The sequence below is a fragment of the Podarcis liolepis genome (assembly GCF_965112155.1).
Source record: "Podarcis liolepis genome assembly, chromosome: Z".
NCBI classification, from domain to species: domain Eukaryota; kingdom Metazoa; phylum Chordata; class Lepidosauria; order Squamata; family Lacertidae; genus Podarcis; species Podarcis liolepis.
Window position 1 is genome coordinate 35,547,975 of NC_139570.1, and position 15,609 is coordinate 35,563,583.

A 15,609-nucleotide genomic window follows, 5' to 3' on the forward strand; every position below is an offset into this window, starting at 1 on the left:
CACCAAGAAGCTCAAAGTGGCACACGTGGTTCTCCTCTTCCCTACAGTAATACCCTGGGTTAAAGTAGCTTCGGGATGAATATTTTTGGGTTATATTTGAATATTTGAGTGCGTTACTTCCGGGTTTCACCGCTTGCGCATGCGCAGACGCTCAAAATGATGTCACGCGCATGCACGGAAGCGGTGAAATGAGACCTGCGCACACGCAGTCGCGTCTTACGTTTACTTCAGGAGGGGCTCTGGAACGGATCCCGTTTGTATCCAGAGGTACCACTGTATTTTATCTTCACAACAATCCTCTGAAGTAGGTTAGGAGGAGAGACAGCAATATTTGCATGTGATATTTAGGGGGCTGTTGCTTTTTAAAGATAACACACGTGGACAGAAGAGGGCGCCAGAGAAGCATATTTCAAAGGCACAAAAAACCTGCTCGGGCCATTTTCCTCTCGTATGACTAAACGTGAAAGCGCTTTCGCCCGATGTCGCCAGAATCCATCATGGGTGCTCCGCCACGCTTCTCTGGGCAACCCTCGCTTTGAATGCCTCTACCGCCAAAGGGTACAATGTCTCCTGGTCCATGAAAGTAGATGAGACTTCCGGATCCCAAACCTAGCATACAAATACAGTACTGTATTTTAACTGTTTTTCAAATCTGTTTTCTGTATATTGCTAATTTTAAACTTCTCTACGCTCAAAGAAGACCCACTGAAATCAATGAACCTCAACTAGCTATGCCTATTCACTTCAACGGGACTTAGCTGAATATAAGTCCATGATGGCGGAATGGACCTAAGTTTGGTCCATTTGAACGCATTACCTCCGTGGACATATTCAGAGCAAAACCTGGTTGGATACATACAACCTATTAACACGTGTGTACAGCAGCGGGGGAACTGGTCAAACATGGGATTAAATGTCCAGTTACGTACTGTAAATTCAAATGGGGGGGGGAAGAGAGAGATGTTGTCGAATGACTACCGGAAGTGATCGATGTTGACTCGCCAACCTGCACCCCTCTTCCTCCACGCATGTCGCTCCCGCTTCACGTTAGCGTGCCAGGAGTTAAAACGGCGGAACCGGAGGCAGCGTTTCAGGAAATCGCGCGACCGCGTGCCAGCAGTCAAGATGGCGGAAGCTGCAGCAGTAGCACCGGCCCCGGCGACATCCGTGGAAGTGCGGCTCCCGGTTCCCCGCCCTCGCCTGGCTCAGAGCTTCTCCCGCGAGGCGGGCGAGCGGGACAAGGACCTGGTGGCCCCGGGGGACACCATCACCACCGACCCAGGATACATGAGGTGAAGGGAAGGAGGGCAGGCGGGCTCCTTCTCATGGAAGCACCCACGTGGGTAGCTGGTTGCTCCGTAAAATACCTGCCGTGTTTGTGCGCGTCTTATGGGGCAAGCGAGGGGGACACAGCTATCGCGCTCCTGCCACCAGCCCCATTCTTGGGACTTAATCGGCGCCCCTGAAGCTGAGCAGCCAAGAGTACCCCTGAGTATGTGCAGAATGATGCTCCCAGAGCAAGGGGCGGCATTGCATCTTGCTGGCTTCGGTTCTGCTTAGATATTAAACCACGTGCTCTCAGAGGCACTGTTGGTTTACAGATTAGTTGGTTGCAAGTCACTTAGGCTGCCCTGGGCTGGATAAAAGTGGCTAGCAGGTTTAGTAAATAATAATAATACTAACAGTAAAATAATAGGGGAGAAGAGCTTGGCGGCGGTGATGGAGCAATCACTTTTATTTATTTATTTTATTTATTGCACATGATATGTACCCTGCTTGACTGTGGAAAAAGAAGCCTCAAGGCAATCTACAAAAGATAAACCAGGAAATCAGGCTCGTTGCTGATATACTCCTCCATTAATTTTGTCTGAACCCCCTTTTTAAAGTCATTGAGGCCAGCGGGGCCTCAGCTTGTGACATTGAATTCCAGACATCAGTTACATGTGTGAAAAAAGTGTATCTCTATGACAATCACAGGAAACTACCCTAAGCCTAGCCAGAGCAATGATCCATCTTATTCAATATCATCTACACTGACTACAGGGTTTCAGGCAGGGGGTCTTTTCTCAGTCCTACCTGGAGATGCCATCAGAGATTGAACTTGGGACCTTCTGCATGCAAAGCATGTTCTCTACTCACTAAGCTGCAGCAATTCCCCAGAATCTAGTTCAGTTCATTGGATGACCCTAGATTCTAGAATTCTGAGAGGTGAAGGGGGTGGTGGCAGCAGCAGCTGCAGGGGGACTACCAGCTTCCTTCACACCATATGCTATTCTATAACTGTCTTCAAACACTTGCCTGGTAGTTGCCATAGGTGAGACAACCTTGTGGACAGATGAGTGAGCAGGGCAGGGCAGGAGAGAGAACCCTTCATTCCTCTATTTCTCTAAACTAGAAAGCCTAAATTTTTTAGTTGCATTCTATATATCGAAGCAGAGTAAGGACAGTATAATGCACAGATGAGCAATGATCATATTCTGATGTTTTTAAAATAATCTACAGAGTTGTGTGCCAGACCATTTATTTTTCCTATTCTCTGGTAGAGGCCATGGGACATACCTGGGAGGCGAGAAGCTCATTGCCTCTGTGGCTGGTGTTGTGGACAGGGTGAACAAGCTGATCTGTGTGAAAGCTTTGAAAACAAGGTAAGAGGCTCAAGAAGAGTAGCTGCCATACACCTCATTTGCACGATGCATTTAAAGCAGTATTGCACCCCTTTAAACAGTCATAGCTTCCCCCAAAGAGTCCTGGGAACTGCAGTTTGTTCAGGGTGCCGAGAATTGTTAGGGGACCCCTCTCTTCCCTTCAGGGAGCTGCGATTCCTAGAGTGGTTTAACACTGAGAATTGTAGCTTGTATGTCACCCTTCATCTGTAGCCCTCAGGACAGTTCACAACATAATAATACGAGATGAAGAAAACTTGTTTGCTAGTTTGTCTGTCACGCAGATGACACAGTGAATAGTTGGCTCTTTTGGATGCCCTCCTTGCCAGAAGAATATGTAGTTCTTCTCTCGGAGGCAGCCATTCAAAGTGAGCCTGGTTTCCTGTAGAGTGGCAACGTGAGCGTCGAGTGTTTTCAGCTCATAGTCAGTGATGGCCATCTTCTGTGAGTCATTGACCTGCAGCAGGTCGGTGGACAAGACAGGGCACAGGATCCTGGTGTTTTGGCTTGCTAGGCACAAGTAGAGATTTAGGATCGGAGTTTTCCTTTCCTAGATAGGCTATCTTCCCAAGTAGATGAGCCCCACCTGCCCCTCACATCCCTCTACATTATGTGCAGAAACTTCCTTCTTGACTGTTGGACCCACAATGGGTCTACTCAATCCGCTGGAGCCTATCTTCACATGCAGGGGGGAGTCTCTAATTCACCAAGGGTTTGAAATTCATCGGCTACCCTCTCCTGGTTTAGTTAGCCAGTTGAAGCTGCTACTGGTGTGTGGCCGCTGTCTCATGCTGACAGCTTCTTGAGCCGCAGATGAGAGCTGAGGTCAGGGTGACAAACTACCCGGAAGGAGCAAGAACAAAAACACATGCAATGTGGGTGCAACATTACATTTTGTGATGTTGATGTGGGCTTGCTTACGCAGCAACTGGTGACCCTTTTAAAAAACAATACACATTTACGCTCCAGTGAATATTTGATTTCAGATGCTTTCCTTGATTCTAAAAATGATTTCATTTGCTTCCCCAACTTGCACCATCAGTCCTGACTGGTCTTGCTGCCTTTAGGTGGACTGTTGAGAATAATGGTTGGGGGCAGAGGAAGTGTGCAGGTTCCCTAGCCTTTCAGTCAAGAGAATTCAGGTTACCAAAGAACCATCTTTTTGAGAGTTGTCTTTGTTTTATTTTCCTTGCAGATACAATGGCGAAGTTGGTGATATTGTGGTTGGACGAATCACAGAGGTACTGAGGATATCACTTTTTTTTTTTTAAGCTGAAGGTGGAGAACCTGCACCTCTCTGGACGTTGGTGGACTTCAGCTCTGGTCCGTTGGCATGCTGGCTGCAGGGACTGATGGAAGCTGGAGTCCAACAGCATCTTAGGGGCAGACCACACAGCATCCTTACCCCAGATTTGAAATATGCACAACATACCAACTTTCGTATTTTGAAAGTATTTAATGAGAGAGAACATGTCGAGAGGAAAATGCTCATCAAGGTGGTTTATGGTTTGTCATGGGGAATCTCATGCAGCCCTCTAGGTCTCTCTGTCAGGCCCTCAGGGCTCTCACCAGGCTGCGCACTCTACCAAGTCTTCCTCAAGTGCTCTTGCCTAGCTGGATCATGAACTTGAGTTGTGACTACATCTCTCCCTTTGTTGGACAGAGAAAGCGTTCTGTGTGGGCTTTTGCCTCTGGCCCCACCCTCCACTGGCTTGCGGCCCCCAAGAATCTCTCCCTGAGATAGCGCGGCCCTTGAGGTGAAAAAGGTGCCCCTCCTCTGTAATAACATAACATGGTAATAACATACCGGCACACAATCAAGGCACTCTTGGTTCTTGGGTCAGTGGATAGGGCCAGGCTAATCTTCCTCTTGCCATGCTCCATTGAAGAGAAATCTCTTGACTTTAACAAGTACTTAAGAAAATGTGTTTTTTTTTCCTTTTTAGGTTCAGCAGAAACGGTGGAAAGTCGAGACCAATTCCAGGCTGGATTCTGTCTTGCTTCTTTCATCCATGAATCTTCCAGGAGGGGAGCTGGTGAGTGCTCTCCCAAAGCTGCATTAGCTAGGAAGCCTTGGGTGTTTTATCTAAAGACACCCTAGCAGGCTTATTGGGCCCTCACATAGGCAAGGGCTCTCTGAGCACACAGAGAATAATATTCCTAGTAATGGTTAGTGTGTATGTTGTGATTTTGCTGCCTGTTTGATATCAGGCATATGCTCAGAAGCACTCTTATTGCATTTAGGGGAAATGACTTTTGGCTCAGTGGTAAAGCACATGCTTTTCAAGTAGAAAGTTCCCAGGTGGCATCTCCACACAGGGCTGGGAGATATTCCCTGTGGGAAACCCTGGAGAGCCACTGCCAGTCAGTGTCTGACTTTGGTATAAGGCAGCTTCCTATATCCATATTTAAATCAGAATCATGAGGACTGGAATTTTTACTGGTACGAGAAATGGTCATAGCTCAGTGGTAGAGCACCTGCTTTGCATGCCGAAGATCCCAGGTTCAATCCCCACATAAGGATGGGAGAGATCCCCTCTGCCTCAAACCCCTGGAGAGTCACTGCCAGTCAGTGTAGGCAGTACTGAGAGAGATGGACCTCGTGTCTGACTCAGTATTAAGTTCAACTGACTTAAGACCTATTTAAATGAATGACAGCCTTCTAATTTTGCTTCCTTTAATGGGTGCGCCTGCATGTTTTTCAGAGGCGGAGATCAGCAGAGGATGAACTGGCAATGCGAGATTACCTGCAGGAAGGGGACCTTATCAGTGTATCCATACTCTAGTACTTGGCCAGGGGGAAGCCAAGGGCAGTGAAAAATCTGATAACCGCCCTCTGTTGCCTCTGGACCATTGACCGTACTGGCTGCGGTTGATGGGAGTTGGGGAAATCCAACACTATCTGCCATAGGTTCTCTTTCCCTAAGCGAAGAAGAGGCATTCCCTACTCCCTACTCCCCATCAGCAAATGCCTGTACAAAATTGGCTGATTTCCTTAAGCGATCCTGACAGGCAGAAGTCCAAGCGGTGTTCTCTGATGGGGCTGTATCGCTGCACACACGGAGTCTGAAATACGGAAAGGTGGGTCAGCTTTACTTGCTTGCTGCTCTGTGTGGTGAAGTCATTCTGCCTGTCGTGTGCCACAGAAAAATCTGGGCATGTCCCAGAACATGTGCCAGGCTTTAAAAGAGGATTAAACAAAGCTATGGTGGAGAGGACTTATCAAAGACTGCTAACCATGATTCTATGCCTCCACAGTCAGGCGCAGTAATTCTTCTGAGTGCCAGTTGCTGGAAACCACAGGAGAGGAGCGTTGCTTTTGTGCTCGAATCCTGCTTGCAGGTTTCCTTCCCACCAGCATCTGGTTGGCCACTGTGAGAAGAAGATGCTGGCCTAAATGGGCCATTGGCCAGATCTAGCAGGCTCTTCTTATGCTCTTACATTCTTAGAAGGCTCAGCTGGGCTGCAGAGATACCGTACTGGCAAATGCATTGTATATGGCACCTGAAATCAGTGGGGTCCTTCGTTCAATGCTTGCTCTTGGGATCAGATGATTGCTCCACTGGCTTTTGCTCCTAGGACAGGGCATGTCCTTGCCAGGTGCTTTTAATTCCCTGCAGAAGGCAGCCTGAGGAGATGAAGAGATCAAGTTCCCCAATTAGAATATTGTGAGAATCTACTCCCCAGTTTTTGGGCTCTGAACTTTGATCTTCCTGGGGTTGTGATTCTGAGACCATAAAGCCCTCCTACCCTTTTTTTTTTTTTTTTGGAAATTGCAACACCTGCTCAGCGTAAGTGATTATTACATTTACAGGAAAACTTTCTCTTTTTTTCTTTCTTTCTGAGTCCTGGGGCTCAGATTTAGGGCTTTATGAGGTTGGGAATTTCTTACAGTCTTTGCTTTCCCCATCTTGGGATAAAAGCAAAGGGAGGGTCCCTGCCAGGGAGTAGGTTGCAATTGAGGATTATCCTGCCCACCCACCCACTTTGGGGGATTAGCATTTACTTAAAAGATGAAAGGAAAAGTGTGATTATGGAATAAAGGGTGAAAGGACAGCAAACTGGATTAAAAAGTGTGGTGAGGAATAACTGCTAAAATGGGCTGACTTGATTAAGCCTTTGCTATTACTCTAGGGATGGATTTTTAAATCTTTTTGGTAGCCCCATGATCAAGGTATGTTTAACTTTCTCAGTAAGCAATGTAGGGTCCTGTACCTACATATCACCTGCATTCTCTGCTTCTATTAACAGAGTTCTTTCTCTGTTAGGCTCTGTTCCAGAGCTTGTGCTCACATTAATTGCTTCCTGGGAACTTAAATAATTAGTTGGTATTCCAATAGTACTTTGAAAGCAATCCATGTTCTCTGTAATCCTTAACAACCACTCTGTAAGGTATTTCCTTATACATTTCCTTCCTTCCTTAACAAACTTTAGTGAAAATTTTAAAAACAATTACCAAAGAAATTACCGCAGTGCTTTAGATTGTATATTCTGTGGGTGTGAGCTGAATCTGTAATGTAAAAGATTTTCCAGGTTTGTTTTGATGCCATTTGGATGACAGCATTCAAGACTTAATGTCTGTACATGTATATCCCACCTTTTTTTCCAAGGAGCTCAAAGTGGCATACATGGTTCTCTCCCTCCTTATTTAATTCACATGGCCCTGTGAGGTAGGCTGAGAGGGAAGACTGGCCCAAGGTCACCCAAAGAGCTTCATGGCCCAGTGGGAATTTAAACCCTGGTCTCTCCCAGGCCCTAGTCCTCATTTAATTCTCACAACAACCCTGTGAGGTAGGTAAAGGTGAGAAACAGTGATTGGGCCCAAGAATATAAGATGACCCTGCCGGATCAGACCAGTGGCCCATGTAGTCCGGCATCTTGTTCGTAACACCCTCTCCTCCTGCGTCTTCCAGGAACTGGTTACTATCTCTGGCCGTGCAGGTGGAGCATAGCCATCGTGGCTAGTAGCGATTGATAGCCCTCTCCTCCATGAATCTGTCCAATCCTTTTCAAAGCCATCCATGTTGGTGGCCATCACTGACTCCCATGGGAGGGAGTTCCATATTTAACCTATGCGCTGGGTGAAGAAGGACTTCCTTTTATCTGTCCTGAATCAAGGTGAGCCAGGGAGCTTCATGTGGCCTCCAAGGTCCTAGTGTGACATGCTAACCACTACAACACACTTTGCCCTCTTCCAGCACATTGGAGATTTCCTCCAGCATCCTTGGTGCATTAACCACCACCTTCCCATCCTGACTGCTCTATGCTGACTTCAGGTCTGCATCTTTGTCTCTCCAGCTTGGCCAAGGTGTGCTCGTCCAGGTGTCCCCTTCCCTTGTGAAGCGGCAGAAGACCCATTTCCATGACTTGACTTGTGGGGCTTCTGTTATCCTTGGCAACAATGGGTTCATCTGGATCTACCCAACGCCCAAACAGAAGAATGAGGAGGCTGGGGGATTCATCACCAACCTGGAGGTGAGCCAACAGACCTTGGGAACGCAGCAGAGAAAAGCCCTTGGCTAGAGTTGAATGAATAAGCTATTTACTAGGTGTTTGCAACTGGTAGCCTGCAGCCAAGTCTTGGCATTCTCCTCTTCCCCTTGATCCACCCCTCAAGGTAAGGGATGAGCAGTGGTGCTGGACGTGTTATGAGGTTCAGCCTCCTACCTAGTAAAGAACATGAGAAGAGCCTGCTGGGTCAAGCCAATCGCTCATCTAGTCCAGCATCCTGTTCTCACGGTGATTGAGCAGATGTCTGTGGGAAGCTTGGAAGCAGGTCCCGAGTGCAATAGCACTCTCCCTTCCTGTGGTCTCCAGTAAGTGGTATTCAGAAGCATTGCTGCCTCCAACTGTGGAGGAAGAGCATAGCTTGTAGCCATTGTGGCTAATACCCATTGATAGCCTTCTCCATTAATTTGTCTTATCTTCTTTTAAAACCATCCAAGTTGGTGGCCATCACCTTCTCCTGTGGGAACGGGTTTGACAGTTTAACTGCACTGAGTGAAGAAGAACTTTCTTTTACCTGTCCTGAATCTTCCAACATTTAGCTTCATCCACAATTTCGTCTTCTGGTGTCTTATAGACTGCTGTTGTACCTGAACTGACAGTTCACCAGAACTAATGTTCATCACTTGAGGCTGTCTTTTGCTTTCTCTCCTGTTCACGTTAGGTCTAAAGTCTTTCACAACACACTTGTATGGTCACCGGGTATCCCTAAACCATAGTTTGTTACCCCACAGGTTAGCATAGTGGTTCTCCAACTTTTTCAGACCCCTGCCACCTTGATTCTATAAATGCCCCCCCCCCCCGGCCTACTACCCTGTGAAAAGCATTATTCAGAATAGCGGTTTGCATGACCCACTAAAGAAGATATTAACAAAGTTCAAAACAGTAACAGTTAATTGCACATTTATTCAAAATCTAATTAAAACCATTTAATTAATTCAACAAAATTGGTGAATATGATTCAGTGACACCAGCTTTTCAAAGTCTGATAGATCTGTACGCCTTCAGTACCTCCCCTGCCTTTTAGTTCCTGTTCCTTCCCAGCCCAGGTAATTCCACTGCCCACTTCTGGATTCACTGACTTAGTGTTATGTGTGACCTCTGACCAGCGCCTTAACTATGGCTTGTTATTGCCAGCAAACCACAGTCTGCAACCATTATTTGGGTTGCAAACCCTGGGTTTGTTTTAACTGCGGCTTGGTGTTGTGTGTAAGAACTTGGGGTTCTTCCTTCACCACCCTCCATTGTTGCTCCTGAGACAATGGCCGCTGACTTCATGTGGGTTCCTTACTTCCCCCTTTTAGCCAGTGCCCTTGTCTGACCGTGAAGTGATTTCCCGACTCCGGAACTGCGTTGTGGCTCTGGCAGAGCAGAAACAGATGCTCTATGACACCAGTATCCTCTACTGCTACGAGGCCTCCCTTTCTCATGAGGTGATGTATCCAATTGCTGCTCTTTGTTCTGGGCTGTGGAAGGGTGGCAGGGGTGGTGGCAGGCTGGCTTGGCTATGCATCCACACGTGCACACACTTCCACAGGCCATAGTGTTTTCCTGTAATGAAATGGGGTGTCCATTTCTCCCCACCAATGAGTTGGCCCCTTGTATATCTATAGGACACTACTTCCTCTTCAGTTATTAATGCAAGCCATAAAGGTGTGACTTCCAAAACTCATGCAGTCTCTCTTCCCCACCCCCCTTTCTTACACAATCTTAGTGTGAGTATAATGTTAGAATGGGGTGTGGCTCTCAGTATCTGGAAGGGATCCTGCACTACTGAATTTGCCATTAACACAGCTGTTCATGAACGATGACAGTCTGAAGACAAACACAATCTCTTTAACAACGGATGTGAGAATATTTTTTGCCAGTGATGTGAGCCCAGCTTCTACTGAGCAGTTTGCAGATGTACACCAGTAAGCCATCAGACGGGCTATTCGCTTTTATGAAGATTTTGATTGAAGCACATGTTGTCTTACCCATTTATCCCTGTCCTTGAAAGTTCTGGTGGTGAGAAATATCCCCAAACCTACAAGTACTTTTAAAACAATTGCAAAGCTGCTTGGGGGGGGGAGAGTTGGAGACATTACAGATCAGTGCTGTACATTACAGATCAGCCAGCTTCTTCCTGCTCAAACAAAAGCATTCTAAAAAGCTGTAGGGCGGGTTTAGATTGACTACAAATTGTTCCTGAACCGGCTGTGCTGTGTGTTGTGATCTTCTTTGCATGCTAATTCAACTTTTATTTTATTTTTAAAAAATAGCAGATCAAGGACCTTCTCAAGCCAGAGGTGATGGAGAAGATTGTGCTGGAGACGCGTCAGAGACTGCTGGAACTGGAGGGGTGATTGGAGAGGAGGGAAAGTGGCGAGGCAGTGATGGTCCTTTCTTTTCAGGGATCTAGCCTCCCCGATGTGTCCCCCCCCCCCAGTGTGAGATTCCATTACAAATTCCATACCAAATAGAAAAAGGGGGACTGTGGAAACAATGAGAACTTTTGCTTAAGAATCTTGGTATCGTTTGTTATCCTGTGGCCCTCCCAATGAGGCTGGACTACCACCCCCAGCCACTAGCTGTACTGCCTGCAGGGGCTGAAAAGTTGGGCTCCAGCAGGATAGGAGTCCAACAGTTTCTCAATGGCTACTGCTTCCTCAGCCCGACCTAGCCGAAATGCAGCATCACATTCCTCTACATGTAGCCAGCATCGTAAAAAGCATCTGTAATACTGTGGATGCTTCAAGCTATGTGTGTGTGTGTGCGGGGTGGGGTGGGGGGAATTCTTTATTTTTACTGGAGATATTTCAATAAACTTTAGTTGTTTAAAAAAATGAGTGCATATGTGTTTGAGAGAGTCTTCACATGGAAGGTACTTCTTTAAGCAGTGCAGAGTTAAACTATGGAACTTGCTCGCATAGGAGACAGAGATGGCCACCAACTTGGATGACTTTGAAAGAGAATTGAACAAATTAATGGAGAATGAGGCTACTGATGTGTCTAGCCAAACAAACCATAGTTAAGGATGGGTGCCAGGTTCACCCATAATGCCAAGCCACAATTAAAGCAAGGTAAGGTTTGTAAGTGGGTGGCGCTGTGGGTTAAACCACAGAGCCTAGCACTTGCTGATCAGAAGGTCGGCAGTTTGAATCCCCGCGACGGGGTGAGCTCCCGTTGCTCGGTCCCTGCTCCTGCCAACCTAGCAGTTCAAAAGCACGTCAAAGTGCAAGTAGATAAATAGGTACCGCTCTGGCGGGAAGGGAAACGGCGTTTCCGTGTGCTGGTTTGGTTCGCCAGAAGTGGCTAGCTTCTGCTGATAGTCTTAATTTCCTCCATGAATTTATCCAATCCTGCAGGAGTAAGATCTATAGTTTAACATTTGCATACATACCAGAATTTTCCAACAACTAGTGAGGTACTATCCTAATTTCAGAGACTGATGGCAGTTTTATGACGCAACCAATTACAGCACCATAACCAAACATTAGTTCTTTGAACATTAAATACAATCATTACTGTTATACGGACGCGGGTGGCGCTGTGGGTTAAACTAAGACTTGCCAATCAGAAGGTTGGTGGTTCGAATCCCCATGACAGGGTGAGCTCCCGTTACTCGGTCCCTGCTCCTGCCAACCTAGCAGTTCGAAAGCACGTCAAGGTGCAAGTAGATAAGTAGGTACCGCTCTGGCGGGAAGGTAAACAGCGTTTCTGTGTGCTGCTTTGGTTCGCTAGAAGTGGCTTAGTCATGCTGGCCACATGACCCGGAAGCTGTACGCCGGCTCCCTCAGCCAATAAAGCAAGATGAGCGCCGCAACCCCAGAGTCGGTCACAACTGGACCTAATGGTCAGGGGTCTCTTTACCTTTACCTAAGGTTTGTGAGCCAGCAACAAATTGCGGTTTGTTGACAGTAAGCAAACCATAGTTTAGGTAGGATGCAGGTGATCAAACAAACCATGGCATAAGAAACCATTAAAAAATAATTCTATACCACCCTTCATCTGAGGATCGCCAGGTGCTTTACAATATAAAAAACCAAAAATGCATAGCATAGTAACAAACTCCCCAAACTCCTAGTGTTACCTGCTGACTCATTTTTATATGCCATGCAACAACAAAGCTTTCTAAGGGAGCTTACAAGAACATTAAAAATAATACAAGACTAAACAATAATCCTACTCAAGAGGAGATCCATTTAAATGAACAGGCATGTCTAACTGAAGCCCATTCATTTCAATAGGTCTACACGGAGTGTAACTTCGATACAACCTAACATAACCAATACATTTACTTTTAAAAACTGAATTTATTTAATTATTGCATTTATATCCCACCTTCTCCAAGGAGTTCAAGGTGATGTGCATAGTTCTTTCCCCATTTTATCCTCACAACAGCCCTGTGAGGTAGGGTAGGCTGAGAGTATGTGACTGGCTTACGGTCCCCCAGTGGGTTTCATGGTTGAGGGAATTTGAACCCTGGCCTTCCGGGTCCTAATCTGACACTAACAAGTGAGCCTTTCTGGAGAGAGCATTCCACAGTCAGAGGGTCATTCTGGAAAAGGCCCTTTCTCCAGCAACGATCCATTTTACCTTGTTTGACAAGGGCACCTGGAGCATATCAGGGTTCCAGGTAGGTACATGTGTGAGGAGCTGATTCTAGTTAAAAATAGTGATGCATTGCATTCTTTTGGGAGGCTGAGGCAGCCTCACTAACAACCAACGGCTCTGGTAGTCCAAATAGTCCTTTGTGTTTTGTTTAAGCTCATTGCACAACCATTTCCAGGAAGGATGGAGACAGGGATATTATTTGAATCATCCAGTTTCTTCATGAGGGGAAATCCCAGTGTGCTGGCAGGAGCTAAGCGCTAGGTGGCAGACGTCTCCTCGAGAAAATCATGTCAGAGTTCTCTTAAGACCATGAAACCTATTTCCTTGATGCAGGAACAAACTGTCAAAGCTTCAAGGTGCTTAGATGTTTTCAGTGACCAGAACAGCTAAGGTAGGTTGACCCTTTACTGTTGTATTTATTAAATGTCATGTTGGCACATACAAAGTTTTGATACATAGATTCTAGCAGCAAGGTCAAAGAAGAAGAAAACCACTCATTTTTTCATAACTCACACAAAACTCAACAAAGAATGGAGGAAAGAATAGCATTAAGAAAGGAATAAGAAATAAAAGAGAGTAATACTGTACATATATTCAAGCTTCCCCATCTGCTCATCTTACTTTGCTTAATGGAAAGAGTGAAACCACATAAAAAATAAAATTCATAGAAGGGCAAAATATATCAATCAAATAAACTTGATCTTCCTAGATTTATGCCCTTATATTAAGTTGTTTGAACCCAGTCAGACTGGAGATTGTGGAAAAGATATCTATACTGATGATTTGAAATTGTGATTACAAAGTCATAATAATTGCAATAGGACCCAAGGGTAGTTAAGGAAGGGATGTAGCTCAGTGGTGCAGAAGGTCCCAGGTTCAGTCCCTGGTATCTCCACCTGGGATAGTACCCTGCCTGAAACCCTGGAGAGTTGCTACCAGTCAGTGTAGACAATACTGAGCTCGGTAGACCCAGTGTAAGGAAGCTTCCTGTGTTCCTATAATCTCTGAATCCAACCCAAGATATTTTGTCTTACCTTGCTTAAAGCCAAAAGGTTGAGAGAGCTAGAGCCAGGACCTTCGATTTCATTTGGGGCATGTGAGGAGGAACATATGGAAGAAGGCGTCCTTTAAGGTATCCAAGTTGCAGGGGATTTAGTGCTTTAAAGGGTAACATCAGCAACCTGAACTGAACTTGAGAACACATCAGTTTGTGCAAAATGGAAACAAAGGGCCTGGCACCCATCAGCCACTTGACCTATGAATTAGTTTACAAAGACTTCAAAGGCAGACCCACATAGAGTGCATTACAGAGGACTTGCTCAGTGGCTGCTCCCATACTTTGGAACACCCTAGGGAAGCTAGGTGAGGTAATAATAATTGCTCAACATAGAGGACTCCAGGGCATGGCTGACCTGGGGAATCTCTGATTGCAGCACTTGTGTTTGGGTATTGCTGTTGTGGACTGGACTATGGCAGAGCCATAGTTCCAAAGCAGCTTTTTCTTGAACAAAAAAGAAAATATGAAAGTGGGACCTTCTATGCTTAAATTCCCCATGACTCTTTGCTTTTCCCTGCTAATTATCTCATACCAGGAATGCTTTTCATTGCTATCTTTCACCAACCTAGACATCTCCCTGTGTTTTTGTTTAGCCATAAAGAAGGGAGGGGAATGAAGGAAACTGTCCCCGAAGCAATATGGATGTCAGGGAAAACAAATTTATGACGTGGCAGTTCAGAGAAGGCCCAGGCTTACCAGCTTGTTTACAGCACAGTTCAAACATGCACCTGAGAGCTTTTTCAAGTCTTCCAGAATGCCACGGTAGCTGCCTTGCAAAGTCAGTTTTCTGCTTTTGGCACATGGCAACGTGAGAAGTTCTATAAATCGAGAAATGTGCATTTTAGTGTCACGTTTATTAAGCTCCGGGGCTGCTTTAGTGTCAGATTAGGCATGCTGCCTGCTTGCTGTAATAAAGATAGAGGAGATACGTTGACGCTAGTGAAATGTCGTCTTCTGAGTCTCTCTAGTTTTTGAAAGCTATTGTCTCTGTGCAGATGACATATGGCTGGATTAATTATTGTACTCAGAAAGCAGAGGCAAATTGGGGTCCCCGCAGTGGCATTATTAGCGATGAGGCCATTAATGAAGCAGAGGATATCTCCAACCTGCTGTGTTCACAATTCCCTGTAGTTCAGGAGATAGTACATACTTCCCTCAATGAAACATCATGCCGTCATTAGGAAAGGAATAGAAAATAAAATGACTAATATCAGAATCACATTATACAAATCTATGGCGCGACCACATTTAGAATACTGTGTGCAGTTCTGGTCACCTCACCCCAAGTAGGATGCTGTGGAGTTGGGATAAGTTCAGAAAAGGGCAGCTGAAACGATCCATGGGATGGAGCAATTCCCCTTTGGAACTTTTAAGAGAAAAGGCAGAAAGATAGAAGCGTACAATCTTAGGCATGGCATGAAGAAAGTGAATAGAGCAAACTTTTTATGCCTCTCTTATCACATTAGAACACTAGAAGCTGGATGCCGGAAGATTCGTGACTTCCCTTATTTATTGTCAAAAGTGCACACTTACAACAGCTCCCAAGGTACTCCAGATGCACACACACACAGCATCTAGTGTCTAGACAGCTGTTTGCAGGTCTGTGTTGTATGGGGCAGTTGCAGCAGCAGTGGGACCATGCACCCCCCACTTCAGCTTATGTACCCTCATCTGATGAGATGACCACATGCAACCTTAGGCTTCTGAATGGAAGCCATCACTGCTATTCCCTTGTTTCTAGGAGACAGTGGAATGATAATGATTTTATTTGCCCTTTTGACTGGGCTG

General features: G+C 45.9%; 1 protein-coding gene across 4 annotated transcripts; it reads left to right on the plus strand.

Annotated features, from left to right (window-relative positions):
* Positions 1-958: 958 nt before the first annotated feature.
* EXOSC2 (exosome component 2) lies at positions 959-10,993 on the plus strand. 4 transcript variants are annotated; one of them, XM_083485306.1, is made up of 9 exons: positions 959-1,292; positions 2,544-2,645; positions 3,859-3,904; positions 4,610-4,699; positions 5,369-5,434; positions 5,676-5,744; positions 7,962-8,138; positions 9,473-9,601; positions 10,430-10,993. In XM_083485306.1, the coding sequence occupies exons 1-9, from the start codon at positions 991-993 to the stop codon at positions 10,511-10,513; spliced, it is 1,065 nt and encodes a 354-aa protein (XP_083341432.1). In that variant the 5' UTR covers positions 959-990; the 3' UTR covers positions 10,514-10,993. The 4 variants fall into 4 exon arrangements, with proteins under 4 accessions (XP_083341432.1, XP_083341433.1, XP_083341430.1 ...); XM_083485307.1 differs by having other exon boundaries at positions 10,433-10,993; XM_083485304.1 differs by having other exon boundaries at positions 1,014-1,339.
* Positions 10,994-15,609: the final 4,616 nt, after the last annotated feature.

Bases quoted from the DNA above. Each gene is read 5' to 3' on its own strand.
- EXOSC2 (XM_083485304.1), top strand. From the start codon at position 1,029: ATGTCGCTCCCGCTTCACGTTAGCGTGCCAGGAGTTAAAACGGCGGAA. The intron at 4,700-5,368 runs GTGAGTGCTCTC...CATGTTTTTCAG, and splicing joins ATCTTCCAGGAGGGGAGCTG to AGGCGGAGATCAGCAGAGGA. The intron at 9,602-10,429 runs GTGATGTATCCA...TTTAAAAAATAG, and splicing joins AGGCCTCCCTTTCTCATGAG to CAGATCAAGGACCTTCTCAA.